The sequence below is a fragment of the Colletotrichum chrysophilum genome (assembly GCF_026319265.1).
Source record: "Colletotrichum chrysophilum strain AFK26 chromosome Unknown scaffold_297, whole genome shotgun sequence".
Classification (NCBI taxonomy): domain Eukaryota; kingdom Fungi; phylum Ascomycota; class Sordariomycetes; order Glomerellales; family Glomerellaceae; genus Colletotrichum; species Colletotrichum chrysophilum.
In genome coordinates this window covers 14,095-29,241 of record NW_026517584.1, presented here as the reverse complement: position 1 = coordinate 29,241, position 15,147 = coordinate 14,095, and the positions used below count along the sequence as shown (strand labels likewise).

Below are 15,147 nucleotides of genomic sequence, written 5' to 3'. Positions count from 1 at the left end.
TACTCTGAGGACCGATGTCTTCCGAGCGGTCCCCGGGTGTGGACCGCTTTCTCCATGTCGGTCCTAGGTCAGGACCGCTTATCTCTCGTCGGTCCTTCTTATCATCACGTGACTTGTACTATAGTTCTTCCGTTCCGAGTGAGTCCCTGTTGTTCCCGTGATCCTGCAGTACAAATGTCCTGTCCTAGCCGCCCGATGCCCAAGTGGGTCGGTCAACTGTTATCCTGCATAACGGGTCGTAACATACCTCACGATCAGTCAGCTTCATCACTCAATCTCGTCGAATATTGGCTGAAGATTATGAAAGCTACTAGCGGCGGCACAAAAGCTTTTGTGAACCCCATTGCGAAAGATAGGCTGAAGGATAAAGCGGCAGTGGAGGGTGCGAATGCCGGTGTGCTTGAGTTGCTTAAGCAAGACATCAAAGGTGCGACGGATTTGAGTTATGATTAGACAATCAATTCCGAGAAACAAACATTGCCGCACCAATTGGCTCAGTTTAAATTCGCTTTGATAGATTAACATAAAATGTTTAAACTTCTGTCTCAGAGAAGCGGAATGAAGCCGAAAAGTCACGCTTGGGCCCGTTTATCCGGCAGGGGACGGCGGAAACTCTTTGGAGGGGCGAAGCCGTTCCGTCCCTGTATTTGTGGGGTAACAGGGGCTTTTCCGGCTTCGGCTACTTCAATTCGGATGTCGGATATCTTCAGCAACCGGCAATATTGACTGCTTCAGAAACACCTTTGTCTCCCAGAGCCCTCCAAACCGAAATGCTGTCGATGATAGATTCTCCAGAGATGGACTCTCCTGTGTCTCAGCATGCTGCTTCGCATAGCCCTGCAACTCCAAAGAAAAGTCCGCGGGCTAGGGTACGAGTTAGCCGAGCCTGCGACTACTGCAAAAGGTACGAACATTCCTCGGATGGGAAGGTTTGATATGGCGGCAGCGTGTCAGTTGAAATGTGAATGCTGAATTTCCTCAAGCAAAAAGATTCGATGCACCGGAAAGCAGCCCTGCCCAAAGTGTGTTCAAGAGGACATCGTTTGCGAGTTCAAAGCCCCATATGCCAGGGGTAAGCGAAGGCCTCGCCCCAATTCGGGGATTCCATCTGAATCACCCTCAATCTCACCCTACCCTCTTTCAACTCCTCAGTCAGTTCAAGATACTCAGTCTGAGACTCATGGCCATGGTTTGAATGGCATCGCAATTGAGAATGACTCATGTAAGGGACGAGAACCGAGAAATGAAGCTTCGCCAGAACCGGGTGAGAGTGATCGCCAGGGTCATTTTGTTGGCGCTTCATCAGGACTTAGCTTTCTTCTCCGCTTGCAAAGACGTTTGAGAGAGAATAGTGGTGGATCAACTGAAACTTCAGTCTTTGCTCTCGGCGATCCTGTTCTGCCTCAATTCGACAATACTGCAGTCATCTTAGCCCCGAAAGAGAAGGCGGACAACTTACTGAAAACCTACTTCGAGCTATCCTCACCAACTTACAGATTTCTTCACAGACCTACAGTTGAGGGTTGGCTGGAAGAATTGTACCAAAATGGCATGGTTTCGGCACCTCACTCCAGAAGTAAATATGCAGTCATCATGACCATGTTTGCTCAGTCAATTCAGTACATCGAGCCGCAGGGTACTTCTAACGTCAGCAATGGGTGAGTTTTGACCATCAAACGAACAAAATCAGGGCCGCTCTAATTGCGTTCATAGCATGCTCTACTTCCAGTCTGCCGAACAGGAGCTCAACCGTGAGACAGAACCCGCTACTTTGACGAGCGTCCAAGCTCTCCTCGGTTGTTGCTTCTACATTATGACTCAGTCACGACTCAATCACTGCTGGAGTCTTTTCGGGACAACCTCAAGACTTGTACTTGCATTGGGAATGCACCGGAAGAAGTTTAATCTCGACGGCATAGGCGACAGCACAGGATGCCTCATCGAATCTGAATGCAGGAAACGGACATTCTGGTGTGCATACAACCTGGACAGATACTTGAGTGCCATATTCGGGCGGCCATGCGCCTTTCATGACGACGATATTGACCAAGAGGTTCCTGCAATCATTGAGGATCACGCTTTGGGCAGTACATCTGTGGATGTCGCCAGTCGAAGAGCTATGAATATCATGCTGGGTCCTCTAGCACACCAACAGCTGGCTAGGATACTGAGCAGGATCTTGAGACAGCTCTATGGCATCAGCTCGCTGGATGAGACAGCAAGGCACGAAACAATGGCCAGGCTAGGCGCTGAGATTCAGACCTGGCGAGACCAGCTCCCGGCTTTCCTTAATCCGGACAAAGTCGATTCCCGCATCTTGCAACCAATCTACCAACGCCAGAGCAATACTCTGAGCCTCGCGGCTGGACACTGCCTGATGCTCATTTATCGCCCATGTCTCTTCAACGACTACACAAAGTCCAGTCATGATAAAGAAACGAAAGAAAATGTCAAGAGATGCGTTGATGCAGCCTTAAGTGTCGTGACCATCATTGACTACATGGTCGAGTCGAAGCAGCTGTATCCCTCGCTCTGGTTTGCACCGTATCAGGCGTTCTGCGCAGTGGTTGTGCTGTACACATATACCATCCGGAATCACAAAGACAACCAGGCTCCTTGGAAAGAGCACTTTGAAGCAGCAGAGCGCTGTCAAAGGCTATTGTTCAGCATCACTAGCCCTAGCTCCCTTGGTCGGCGACTGTCCGTCATCATGGAGGAATACCGTCTTGAGGTCATAAACCAGGTTCAGCAAAGCTCTCAATCGCATACCAGCAAGTCTATGTCGCTGTCGGAAACTGCGCTTGAGCCGGGTGCAACATCGTGGCTCGAAAGTATTGGGACTGAGGACAATCTCTTTGAGTTGATGGATTTGCCTAACTGGGAACAATTGGATTCGCTGGTAAGTCGACCTGTGTCATCTGACATCCGAGGTAGCATGTAAGCTGACAAAATTGACGAAGGTTCTTGATTTGGGTAGAATCATCCCCGAGCTGGACTTCATGGGCGCCAATGCTGGGTTCTGAAATTCGGGAGTAATCAGCCAAGCCTTTCGGAAACAAAGGCATTGGATAATCTGCGTCAGCGACAGCTGTAATGAACAACCCGATTCTAAGCTTTCTGTATGTCCGTCGATAACTCACGTATAACAAGCCGCCGATCTAGTGGATGAACCATAGGATGAAGTATACCCCGCGCCAAGGCTTGGGAGATGTCACATGCGTGATGCTCCGATTGGATCGGGGAATCACTCCCAGTATCAATCCTTTGCAGAACGAGCCCGTGGCCTTTTCCGAGGGCGATATCGGATGTTTGGGCGCGTCTTGGCTGATCTGTTTCGCTACTTTAGTGAGAATCATGCGGGAATGACTTGGTGTGGGGGGAATCTCAACGCCAGCGCCTCTAACAATCCGAATATTCCCATCGCAATTCATCAAGCTGAACGTGGGTACATCCATCTCCGAAGTACGATCACAAGTTTAACTTTCATCAGATGGCGCGACAGGAACAGATTATCAGTGCTGTCGAGCCACTTCATGTAGGCCAGTTCATGTTTTGTCGTATCACGACGACTGAAGGCATCATTGGCTATGGAGAGGCTGGGATTTGGGGTCACATAGAAGCAGCCGCGACATGCATCAACCGGTTCGCCGAGTACCTCGTCGGCAAGCGTGCGTTCGACATCGAACACCACTGGAACGTGATGCATCGCTTCAGCTACTTCCAGGGCCTTGCCATCAACGCCGCGATCTCCTCCATTGACATCGCGCTTTGGGACATCAAGGGTAAAGCTCTGGGTGTTCCCATCTATGAACTCCTTGGCGGGGCTTGCCGCACGAAAGCTCGGGTTTATGGACACATCTATGAGAGTACCATTGAGAAGGTGCTTGAAGAATGCAAGCGGAAGATGGAGATGGGGTTCAGCGCCTTCGGGCATATCAATCCCTTTCTCGACGAGGGAACCGATAAGGTTTACTTTAAGACACATGTTCAGAAGATGCGAGATGCCATCGGAAATGTGCGAAAGATGCGGGAGGTTGTCGGAGACAAGGTTGACTTGCTCGTCGAATTGCACCGTCGTCTAACCCCGGCAGAAGCAGTCACTTTCTGCAACGGCATCGCCGACACATTCCCGATGCTCGTTGAAGACCCGATTAGACCCGAGAACGCCGATGCCATGGCTCGCGTGGCCGAACGCATCTCCGTCCCGATTGCCACGGGAGAGCGTTTCTGCACCATCTACGAGTTTCAAGCACTGCTGGCCCGAAACGCTCTCGAGTACGCAAGGGTGGATGTTGCTGTTTGTGGCGGAATTACCGGAGCAAAGAAGGTGGCAGCAATGGCCGAAGCCAACCATGTTCAGATCTTTCCGCATAACCCGCTCTCGCCGATAGGGCTCGCAGCATGTTTACAAGTTGCCGCGGCGATTCCCAACTTTGCGATACAGGAGTATGCTACGGGATTCGAGGCTGGGGTATTCGAGAGCACTTCGAGACATCTTGGCAGCGACATTGTTGATCATGTTCCCACGCCTAAGGAGGGCTTTGTTGACATTCCATCTACCCCCGGTCTCGGAATCAACTTGGTGGCGAACGCACAGGAGATCAGACCACCGTTGGTCCAACCTATACGGATGAGACCCCACAAAGATGGATTCGTTGTCGATCAATAGGTCCAGCAAATGGCCCAATAGTCCTCATAGAACCTCCTCGCTCGATTCGTCTTCCTTGAAATCCTTGAATCGTTTTCAGGCGAACGCAGTATCTGAAGGTAGTCATAATCCCGAGCTCTATAAACATATTCCTGACATAACATGCTCTGAGGGACAATTCATAGCCCAAACGTACGCCTTTGACCTGCGATACTACGTTCTTTTCCAAGTCAAAGAATACTCCACGCCCTCTAGTCAAGCTAGTTAATCTCTGGAAACTTCATACCGCCCTTTGTTTTGTCTCATCTCAAAGACTAGTGGCGTCTTCCCTCCTGGTACTGCGCCCAGGCTCGAAGGATGCTTCGAGCCTGAAGCAAGGCGTTCTCTTGCCGCAGGCGCTGGATCTCAGCGTGCTGTCGGCGCATCGCCTGTTGGTTCCGGGCGATCATAATCTCTTGGACACGGATGGTACGTTCATCGGCGTTCAGCCATCTCTGATAATCCCAGACTGTGTCCTCGAGCTCATCGCAATGATCGGCAAGCTTATCGTTTTCCTTCAGCAGGTCGTCGTTCTCCTCGTCCAGATCGTCGTATTCCTCCTGCAAACCCTGAAGTTTACTGTTTCTGGTCTCTCTCCTAGAGAGCCTCTGTCAGGGATCGCTTCTCGGAGTTCAGAGCATGCTTCTCGGCGACCAAGACATGGATGCGCTTCATGTTGTCGGGAGAGACCGGGGGCTGGTGTGGCATAACAGCGGCGGCGTCAGGGATGGTGGGATCGTACTCTGGTTTGATGACTGGACAGCTTGTCAGCACCTCGGTAGCAAAGAAGCGAAAGTAGACAGCAGTCACGTCGACGACGACGGCGGCAACGTGGGGAAATTCAGGCTTCTTACCAAGCTTCTCGTCGCCCGAGTCATTACCCATATCTCCGATCGAGGCGTCCTCGTGGTTCTGCACATGATCGCCATCTTCTTGATCGGAGCGAGGCTGGCGGGTTGCTGGCACTTGGTGGCGGCAATGGGAACAGAACTTGCGCTGGGACTGGATGTTGATAAACTTGTCGAGCACTTCCAAGAAGCTTTGAATGTCCTTCGAGGAGACTTGCGTTGCTCGCTCAGCCGCGGTGAACTTGATGCGGGCCTTGATGAGGATGTCCATGACGTTCTCTGGCGCCTTTGGGGCGGTCGGGCGCTTCCACTTGGGGTCCTTCTCGGAAAGATCTCTCAGAGCTGCCTGCCAAATCTCGCCCGGAGTCCAGTGGCGATCGTTGTTCATCTTCTCGATGACAGCCGCGGCGGCCTCAAGAATCTCGGTACCACGGCGCGCAACGATGAGCATACGATCATTGCACGAAAGGCTGGTCTCCTTCTTGCTATTATTGATTCCACAGAGCATGAACATGAAGCAAGGGTGGGAGTGACGAGGTACGAGGGGCTTGTGGCGATTTCCGGCAACCGCGAGACCAGGCATCGTTCTGACGGTCTTAAACCAAGGCGCATATGCTTTGGTCTGGTGATTTCGAGGTCTTCCCATCTTGGTCGGACTGATGACGGATATGTCGGTGGTGCTGGGAGCAATTTTGTGATGATCGCCAAGCGGGCGCTGGAGTCGTGTTTTTGCAAGGATGGAGCGGGAAAAGAAAAGAGAGAAAGAATGAATGAGGTAGCTGTGAGTGAGTGAAGTTGGTCGTGTGAGCTGAAAAGTGGGACCGCGGAGCGACAGAATCTTGCTCGCTCGAGCGTCTGGACGGCAGGAATATCAAAAGAATGAATCTGTGAGCCTACAAGAAACTTAGGCCAAGACAAGCTAATCTTCCTCTCAATTCCCCAAAAAACTTTTATATGGCGAGGCCAAAGAAGTAGAAATGCGCCGTCAATTTGAGCTAAATATGTCCAGGTGGAAAAAATGAGGGACGATACGATGATTTGAACAGACGAACTACAAAAAGGGTCTGCGAGAGGGTAGAATGCCGAAGTGCGGAAAGGGGGCCAGCCTTAACCACTACGTCAAACTCACTCAAATCATCGACCGGAACCTCGTGGCAGAACGGGCAAGGCAACTGCCCTAAATACCCATCCCGTGATCTGAGGTTGCTTGAAGGCAATCAGAGGTGAAAGGGATGCCCCACAATTGACCACCCGTGACCAGTCACGCAGCTCGCTTGATGTTCGGCCTGAGGACGACGCATCATGCGGCCGCATTCTCCTCGGGATGTTCTTTGAAAATGAAACCTGTTTGTTAAAAGACGAATTGCATCTACTCAGCCCCTCTCAATCTTCAATGAAGTCGCACTTCATCGTCCGACGCCAAGGATCAGGTCAAACAAATTCCGGACCCCTCAATTCGGGATATCGGCATCAGATGATGACAACAGTAAGGACGACGATAACAGATATGGTAATTGGCGAACATGGACAGAGGTCAAAGAAACTCCCCCTCTGGCGACATGTGCTATTATGGCACATCATAAATGTCCTAAGAGAACACCAGCGGCCAAAAGACCGTCGTGCTCAGCCCCAAAAGGAGGCTGCCCAATCTCTTGCCGATTTGACCCAGTTGCGAGGTCTTCTTGAGTCGTCCTCCTCCGCAATCTTGCTGTTTTCGGCCAAGCTGTGTTGAAGCTTTCGATTCTCAGCCTCCAGCATCGCAATACGCTGCTCATAACCAGAGGTCAAAGACTCGGCCTGGTTGGATGCTCCAGTATCTTCCGCCTTAACCTGACGAATCTTGTTAGGCGGCTCCACATCTTCGTCTGACGGGCTTGTCTCATCATGCGACCTCTTAGGAGGTCTCTGAGGTTTCTCATCTGTCGCAGCTGTATTAATTTCGTTCCGCATGAAGTATATTGGCAACATATTCGCAAAGACTTACCGGGTTCCATCGATTCGTGAGTCGCACTGGGCTCATGGCCTGGCTGAATCCAAACCGAAGCTTCAATCCACCTGTCAAGACTAGCCAAGAAAGGGCGGAACCCCTTTGGAAGCTTTATCGGGCGCTGACCACGGAGGTGACCGCGACGCAGATCACTTCTCCTCAAAAACAGGTTGCGGGCTCCCACCAGCCGGGTCATGCACTTGGAACAATCCTCCACAGCGACGGCGCCCCACTTCTCCCTGCCAGTTCTTGTCGTCAACCGCTGCATGGCTTCTCGAAGAACCTCATTCCATTGACCGACGCCGCGAGATTCTGTGACGACTTCCACATAAATATCCGTGAATTTCTTGATATTAGCGGCAAGAAGAAGCTTGTTGCTATGAGACGGGAGAGCTGGGCCATCAAAGAACATGCGCCAACCAGCCTGGCCAACTCGAGTTACAGGGTCGCCGATCTCTCCTGGGAAGCGAAGACCTGGCAGCCTGCGCAGGTCAGGATGGCTCGCATAGTAGTTTACAGGATCGGTTTGCTCTTTGAATATCTCTTGCTGAAGCATGACGCAGTCCTCATCCAACTCTTCGTGCTCCGGAGTTTGGCTGACAGGATCGCTTGGCTCGTTGAGGATCCCTTCGTCGAGCCTTAGCCAGTCCTCAACAAACTGTTCATCGTCCTGAGTTTGGCTGATAGGGACAACCTCGATTGCGTGCGAATAATCCACCTTGTCGGTTTGCTGAGTATTGATATTAGTCATCCTGCAAGCCGTTAGCGGTTTTGTTAGGAGAAACAGTCAAAAAGAGACTCGGAAAAACTTAGCGGCTTCGGCGGGGGACGGCGATGACTGAAGACGATGATGGATGTTGACGAAAGGTGAGGGTAGGTAATAAGACAACAACGAGAACAAAGGCTTATGAATTCAGAGAGAAGAAATAGTCGACAGATGTTGTATATAAGGTTCTATGAAAAAAAACTTGCTCTTCTGGTCTAGAGATGTTGCGAAGTCTAATAGCAACTTAAAAAAAGGTGGGGAGTGACCAGGAAGGTAAGTCCTTAATGGTCTCGAACTCCAGTAGCAGGGTTCAGAACGGTCGATCAAGGTGGATAGGTAGCCATCACACTCCTTGCCCTTCTAAGAAAGCTTCTGACACTGAGAAGGCACTCTTAAAGCTTCACGACTGCCAGGAAAGGCGCTCCGAATAGCGAACGCAGTCTGGTCAGAGGAGGGAACAAGCTCATTGCGGTGATCACATGGGCGGAAACCAGCGATCTAGCGCAAGCCGAGATATGTCTTCCAATTATACTTCATGAGAAGGAAAACAGTTCCTGGAAGCCGCGAGTCATCTAAACCTTCAGAAGACCAACTTGAAAAGCCAAGATCGATCCCTCCGTCCCAAGATATAGACCATGACCATTTCAGATGGTATCAAGCTTCGAACGCCTAAGGCCGATCATTCAAGAGTCCTTTCCGAGATCCAAGCTGCAAAGAAAAATCCCTGCATCGTTTGCCCCCCAAGAGAGGCCCTCCATACCGTTGGCCTCCAAACCACTGTTCAACTGGCGACGGTGGGCTTCCCAAAGCTTCCAAAAGGCTTCCTGAACCATGCAGAGATCCTTCTCCTTGGCCTGAAGGGACAATGTCTTGCGTGTCTTCAGTGTTTGTTCGGTGACAAAGCGGGTCTGCAGTTGACGGTTTTCCTTTTCGAGGCGCTCAATCCTGCTCGACATGACGTTGCATCTTTCCTTATATTTGCCCAGAACATCCTCCTTTGCTTCAGCGCAGTCTAGTTCGTCTTCTTTGATGACCGGCGTCAGAGGAATGGTGGAGTTTCTTGGGTATTTGTACGTCGATCCCTGCACGAGAAGGGGATGAAGCGACTGACTGCTCTGCGGGACGACAGGCTGGATTGAGCAGGCTGGGATGGGCTCTTGTACAGGCTCCTCTATCTCTGCAACATCGGCCGATTCCGAGGTTGATGGAGTAAAGATGTCGTCGTCTGAGGATGCCTCGCTGGCGGGGGACTCTGCGTCCATTTCTTCGAAAAATGTTAGTGGATGAAATTCAGCAGACTAAGATGGGAAACCTACCGTCACGTAAGAATCCGTAATTAGATCCGTCAACGAGCATATTTGGACGATCTCGTGAAAGCAATCTTGTAATGTCCACAACCTGTCCGAGGCCTCCATATGCGGGCGCTGGGCCACTCCCCATCCTTTCCACGAAGGCATTCCGAGCAAGGACAAGTGTATTCACGATTCCAAAGGCGAAATGGAGTCTGTCAACCAAGGGATAGCTCTCATAAGCTCGCCCGATCGTGGAGTAGAGCGAGTGCTGGATTAGTGACTGATCAACATCGGAACCGAATCCAGCGACGAAGACCCCCTTTGGGAGCCTGCCCAGCTCCTGATTAACGACGTTGAAGTAATACATCATCTTTAGTTCAACGCCCCCCTGGGTGTCGAGAGCAGAATCATCGAAGAAAACTCCGAATAACTCCAGGCTGCGTCCACGGAATAGGCCTTTCCACTTGTCGTTCTTCGGAAACCTCAGGCCTGACAGGGCGTGAATGTATGGATGATCGGCCCATTTGAGCTTCTCAACTGTCGATATTTCGGGCATGACGGGTAGGAGCTTGGGCGAGCGGTGTACAAAGACTGCAGTGATTTTCGGAGATGGCGGGAAAAGGGATGTCAATACTGCAGCCTTTCTATCTCGTACCCCAGCGTCATCAGGGTCTCTACGCGAAGATTTGCGGTCTGCGGAAGCGACGGCAGTGTGATATATAAGCTCGTTTCTTGACCCTCAAGGTTGCCCCATATGGCCAGAATAACGCCATTTGACCTGGATGGGAAAACAGCACCAAGTTGCTAAGTGCCACCACAACCTAAATCAGCCCGGCTGGAGACGTCAGCGCACCCATCGCAGCGCAACATGCCTGACTGACCAGTCGACGAGGCTCTCTCTCATCCTGTCGAGCGTCGAGCACAAAGCCCAGAATGCCATCACCTCTTATCAACGGAAGCAAAGCAATCCATGACAAAGGTTTCCCTGAAGCTGCCTTTGCCATTGTAGTCGCCAAAGCCTGCCATCGTATGCGGGGTGAGGATGCACCAAGGATCAGAGTCCTCTTCTACCCCCGTCATGAAGAATCTCATAGCCCGCCCACGCAGCTTTTCCCTTAGCCAGTACTCCATCCTTGCCTTCGTGTACACCCACGAGACCATCTCCGGGGCCGTCAGCCCGTTGGACAGGACCTTCGGGATCAAGTAGTCGAGGATCGTTCTGGCGAAATTGGTGCTCTCGACCAGGAGAGCCACCCAGCGGACGAGAACGTCGATACGAAGCACCGTGAACTGCTGCTTTTGAAGCACGTTCATACCGCAGATGATGCCGAGGGCTACTTTGCCCCACGCCTCCGTCGCGGCTGCTGAGACAGAGGGATCGCAGACCGAGCGGAGGTTGCTGATGCTCATGCGGGAGATCAGGTACAACAAGTAGTCCATGGCCTTCGTGTTGTCGGTAAATCGGTACGTGATGACGGGCTCAAAGGTGGGACCGGTAATCGTGTCCTCGTCGGCGCCGACTCGGACGATAGGTAGGTCGCAGTCGCGCAGGCCTTTGTGCCATGAGTCGAGGTGCTTTGAGAAGGTATCGCATTGTTCCAGCACTTTTTCCGACGTCAGATCCTCCTTGTAAAAGTCGCCCCTCTGAAAGTTGCGGTGGTCGGACTTTCTGTTGAGCACGGAGCAAAGCCATCTGGCTGCCCTCTCAGACGCGCTTGATCCCTCAACAGTGTTGTCATTGAGGAAGCTGGCCTCCATAGCGTTTCTCGAGTAAAGGCTGAAGACTCTGGACATGACATCTCGGATCGCCAACTGAGGGTCGAGGAAGCTTGCACTGTCGTAATTGTCGACAGGGTTGCTTGACTTGCGGGTCGGTGTATACGTGTATCGAATGTCGTAGCGGAGCATCCGCCATGCTTTGAAGAGGTTTGGCATTGATGATGCGGCAAAGTCCATCTTTGAGGCGATGGCGTCGAGACCGCTGGCGTGGTTCCTGAGGCCAAAAGCCGTGCCCGCCTCCAATTCGTGGTATGCTAGAAGGAGGGCTGCGCCGGCCAGCTCCTCGCTGCTCTTGTTGGATCGCTGTATTTGCAGCTGAAGGTCCTTCACCGCTGTGTCGTAGTAGACCCAGACGCATTTGTCGTCACATATCCGCCGCAGGCTCTGAAAGTCCATCGGTAACCGCTCTGCCAATTTCAGATGGCTCGCGGACAACGCCAGGACTGCCGCTCGGAAACAGCTGCTCGATTGGAACAGGTTCGAGAAGGCTAGCGCGACGGGAATTGCGGGAATGACATTTGTGTCGAAATGCTGTACAAGTGACTCTTCGAGGGGTAGCGAGATCTGGAGGTCGGTGGTAGGTTCGCCCAGAAGGGACTCCTCGGCAGATGATGTGTCGAGAGGCGAGTCTTGAGACACGAGGAACTCGTCCCAGTTGGCAGGTGTCAAAGCCTCCGGTGAACTTTGCCGCGGCGAGGTAGTATCATCGGATGCACGTCCAGGCAGCGGAGTCGAAAGGCTTTCGATGACGGTACCCAGCACAGGAGCGACCTCAGGGAATACCTGCGACGGCGCATTGGGGATATCGAAAAGACCCCAGGGCAGCGCAAACGCGCCTCCAGACCAGGCTTCAGTCGACATGAAGTTGGTAGACGGTGCCGGCACCGGAGCAGACGGGGCCTGAGCGCTGAGCGCCGGTCCGATGATGATGTCGGGGCGAATGACTTCGGACGACGCCGTATCCGTGGCCGTCATGCGACGCTTTCTCCGCGCATCCTCATGTCGCAGCGCCGACCAGCGAGCGGCCTCAAACTTTCGTGACGACTCTGCGGCCAAGGCCGTCACGTCTTTGAAGGCGACGGGACGATCGTAGCCGCTGCACTTGATGCCGCGACGAACACAGGCGGAGCAATCGGGGCGCGTCTCGTCACACTGCAACAGGTCAGCCCGCGGTCGTTTGCAAGAGATGGACGTGTACTAACCTTGCGTCGCCTTGTTTTACAGTTTTGGCATCCGGTCCGTTTTCGGACGATGTCTGTCTTCTTGGGTCGTGATGATTGCGTCTCCATTGGCGGTCGACCAACAGCTGTGTCACCGCTCAGCGCAAGGGGTTTTGCTATCGAGTGCTAGAAAGCTGTCGTTCAGGAATGCGTAGCGGGGTTAAGGGGAAGGAAGCTGTCCATACTGAAGACGAGACATGAGGCCGTTTCGATCTGTTGGGGAGGATGGTTGGCATTTTGGTCGGTAAGCCGGCAGGCAGATTGTGCCGATGGCGGTAATCTGACTGACATGACAGGATCCAGGATGGCGGCGTCGGGCGAGATGCTCGTGGAGGGCGCAGCGACACTGAACTAGTGGGGGCACAAAATCCCCACAATGCTGACTCTACGTTGTCGCGGTTGGCTGCAGATAGCGGCAACGAAATGGCACTATGCCTAAACAGGCTCGCGGGTGCGACGCTACGCCTGTTTTGGCAGAGCTGTCCGCTGCTTTTCAGCGTTGCGCATGAGAACCGGGAGGCGTGATTTTCAATCGTGACTCTCGGTTCTTTTGAGACTACCTCATTTGCCTGCATCTTTTCAGTTGTATTTCCTGTTTACTGAGTATCCGAAGCCTCGAAGCTTTTGCTTCAATGAAGGAGTCACAGTTATTAGAGACGACATGGCCATTTTGTGAAGAATTCTTTGGTGAATTTTTATAATACCAGGGATACATAAGAGGTCCCCCTTACTCTAACCACCCCTTATATATCTAGTAAACTGCCCCTATTAACTACTACTACGCTATAGTAATTATATATATATCTTTAAGTTCTTTTAATAAAGCGCTTTACTTTAATAATATAAAACGCTTGATTTAATTAATATTATATAGCTTCTTCGTTTTAAAATTTATTTTAATATATTCAAAATATTTCTATACGTTAATTTAATAATATACTATCTTATTAAAGTATACTAATAGAAGTAGTAATATATTTAATTTATTATTAAGTTTTATACTAAGGGATTAAGTTATATATATAAAAGTCTATATAGTTATTTTATTCTAGTTTTTTTTAAATAATTATAAAAGCTTATTACTGTAAGGGTCTAGGACAAGGTCGTTGCCATTGGTCTAGCCTACTACTACGAGCATTCCAAGCTGGAGGAAAGAAGAACCATTCTGGGAAAGAGTGGTGCCCTTCTCATCTTTAAATACATGTGAGTCTTCTTCCAGAAGCTTCTATTGAGTAAGGGCCGACAAGGTTCTCATAACCTTCCACGATATTCTGTAACCTTCCAAAGTATTCCATAGCTGAGGGTCTAGCCGAAGCTTCATATCGGTTCATAGACCGTGACAGGTTGTACCCAGCTTCAATATAAATTGAGAAAATAGAGGAAATGATAACTTAAGAAAATGAGGGAAACGGTGTTGAACCCAGGTTCAATTGAAATCGAGAAAATGTCGAAAGCTACGTTGAACCCAGGTTCAATTGAAAGTGAGATAATGGGGAAATGTGTTGAACCTAGGTTCAATTTAAGATAGGAAATGTCATCAACAGTGTCAGATATAAGGCGCCACAATAGCTCCGCAATTGTGGGTCCCACTTTTGGTCTGACAAACAGGTTAGGGAAAGAAATGGAAAACCATTAACTAGTTAGTTGTGGATTGCAGGGTTCATACCACCAAGTATGATTAGGTAAGCAGACTCGGTAAGCGGCTTACGGAGCCGAGAGCTCCCGAGGCCGACGAAGGAACAGCCCGTCACAGAGCCGGACCGGATGGGCAGTTTAGTTGGCGGGTTCAGGGCCTTAATGCAGGAACAGTACCGTACCAATACAAAAAAGCCTTCAAGGTTTCCAAGAGGAAGAAAAAAACATGCAACACCAGGTATTCGCTGATCGTCACCGACTCAATGACACAGGTGTTACGGTCAGCTATCCGACAGTCGGGTCTGCTAACAGAAGCTGGAGATTGAAACGTAGTAACAGTACACTGTGGTCGTGGTCTGGGTCGTAGGTCGTAGGCTGTAGTAGATCGGGTCTTTCAGAGGCTAAGGTGATCAGTCTTAGACTCAACAAGTATTCGCAGTGAAGGTAAGCTGAAAGTATCCGAAGATGAGTACAAGGATTGATTGCTGAAGAGCTATGGAAGTCTGACCTTGAGCCGGGCTCAGGTCATACTATATACAGGTTTTCCTATCTGAACAGTTGTTCTGTTCATGAGCACTGTTTTCCTTGTTGCCATGAGCGCTCATTCCAGTATCCACTGAGCGCTCATTGTGGATCCCTTATCTATGCTCATTCCTTATCGTCACGTGACCTGTACCATAGTTCTTCCGGTTCCGAGTGAGTCCCTGTTGTTCCCGTGATTCTGCAGTACAAATGTCCTGTCCTAGCCGCCCGACGCCCAAGTGGGTCGGTCAACTGTTATCCTGCATGACGGGTCGTAACAACAGGCTCTAGCTAAAGTTATTCACAGCTATCACTTAACTTAGTTCGGGTTAGAAATAAAAAAAAAACACAGTTTTTAAATTATATTTATTTTGCTTTTTATAACTATCTTTAGTATTTCACAAAGTATAT

General features: G+C 50.8%; 6 protein-coding genes across 6 annotated transcripts; 2 read left to right on the top strand and 4 right to left on the bottom strand.

Annotated features, from left to right (window-relative positions):
* Positions 1-2,233: 2,233 nt before the first annotated feature.
* Positions 2,234-3,023, top strand: COL26b_014128 (uncharacterized protein; the record flags this gene model as incomplete). Its single annotated transcript, XM_053186706.1, has 2 exons — positions 2,234-2,899; positions 2,961-3,023. The coding sequence occupies 2 exons, from the start codon at positions 2,234-2,236 to the stop codon at positions 3,021-3,023; spliced, it is 729 nt and encodes a 242-aa protein (XP_053029356.1).
* A 467-nt stretch (positions 3,024-3,490) lies between these two features.
* On the top strand, positions 3,491-4,669 carry COL26b_014127 (uncharacterized protein; the record flags this gene model as incomplete). The annotated part of the gene is made up of 1 exon (XM_053186705.1): positions 3,491-4,669. The coding sequence occupies one exon, from the start codon at positions 3,491-3,493 to the stop codon at positions 4,667-4,669; it is 1,179 nt and encodes a 392-aa protein (XP_053029355.1).
* Positions 4,670-5,284: 615 nt separating this feature from the next.
* COL26b_014126 (uncharacterized protein) lies at positions 5,285-6,118 on the bottom strand (the record flags this gene model as incomplete). The annotated part of the gene is made up of 1 exon (XM_053186704.1): positions 5,285-6,118. One exon carries the CDS (start codon positions 6,116-6,118, stop codon positions 5,285-5,287), a length of 834 nt encoding a protein of 277 aa, XP_053029354.1.
* A 1,040-nt stretch (positions 6,119-7,158) lies between these two features.
* On the bottom strand, positions 7,159-8,273 carry COL26b_014125 (uncharacterized protein; the record flags this gene model as incomplete). The annotated part of the gene is made up of 2 exons (XM_053186703.1): positions 7,159-7,463; positions 7,520-8,273. The coding sequence occupies 2 exons, from the start codon at positions 8,271-8,273 to the stop codon at positions 7,159-7,161; spliced, it is 1,059 nt and encodes a 352-aa protein (XP_053029353.1).
* Positions 8,274-8,971: 698 nt separating this feature from the next.
* COL26b_014124 (uncharacterized protein) lies at positions 8,972-9,550 on the bottom strand (the record flags this gene model as incomplete). Its single annotated transcript, XM_053186702.1, has 1 exon — positions 8,972-9,550. One exon carries the CDS (start codon positions 9,548-9,550, stop codon positions 8,972-8,974), a length of 579 nt encoding a protein of 192 aa, XP_053029352.1.
* A 969-nt stretch (positions 9,551-10,519) lies between these two features.
* COL26b_014123 (uncharacterized protein) lies at positions 10,520-12,648 on the bottom strand (the record flags this gene model as incomplete). Its single annotated transcript, XM_053186701.1, has 2 exons — positions 10,520-12,511; positions 12,562-12,648. 2 exons carry the CDS (start codon positions 12,646-12,648, stop codon positions 10,520-10,522), a joined length of 2,079 nt encoding a protein of 692 aa, XP_053029351.1.
* Between the last annotated feature and the right edge of the window lie 2,499 nt (positions 12,649-15,147).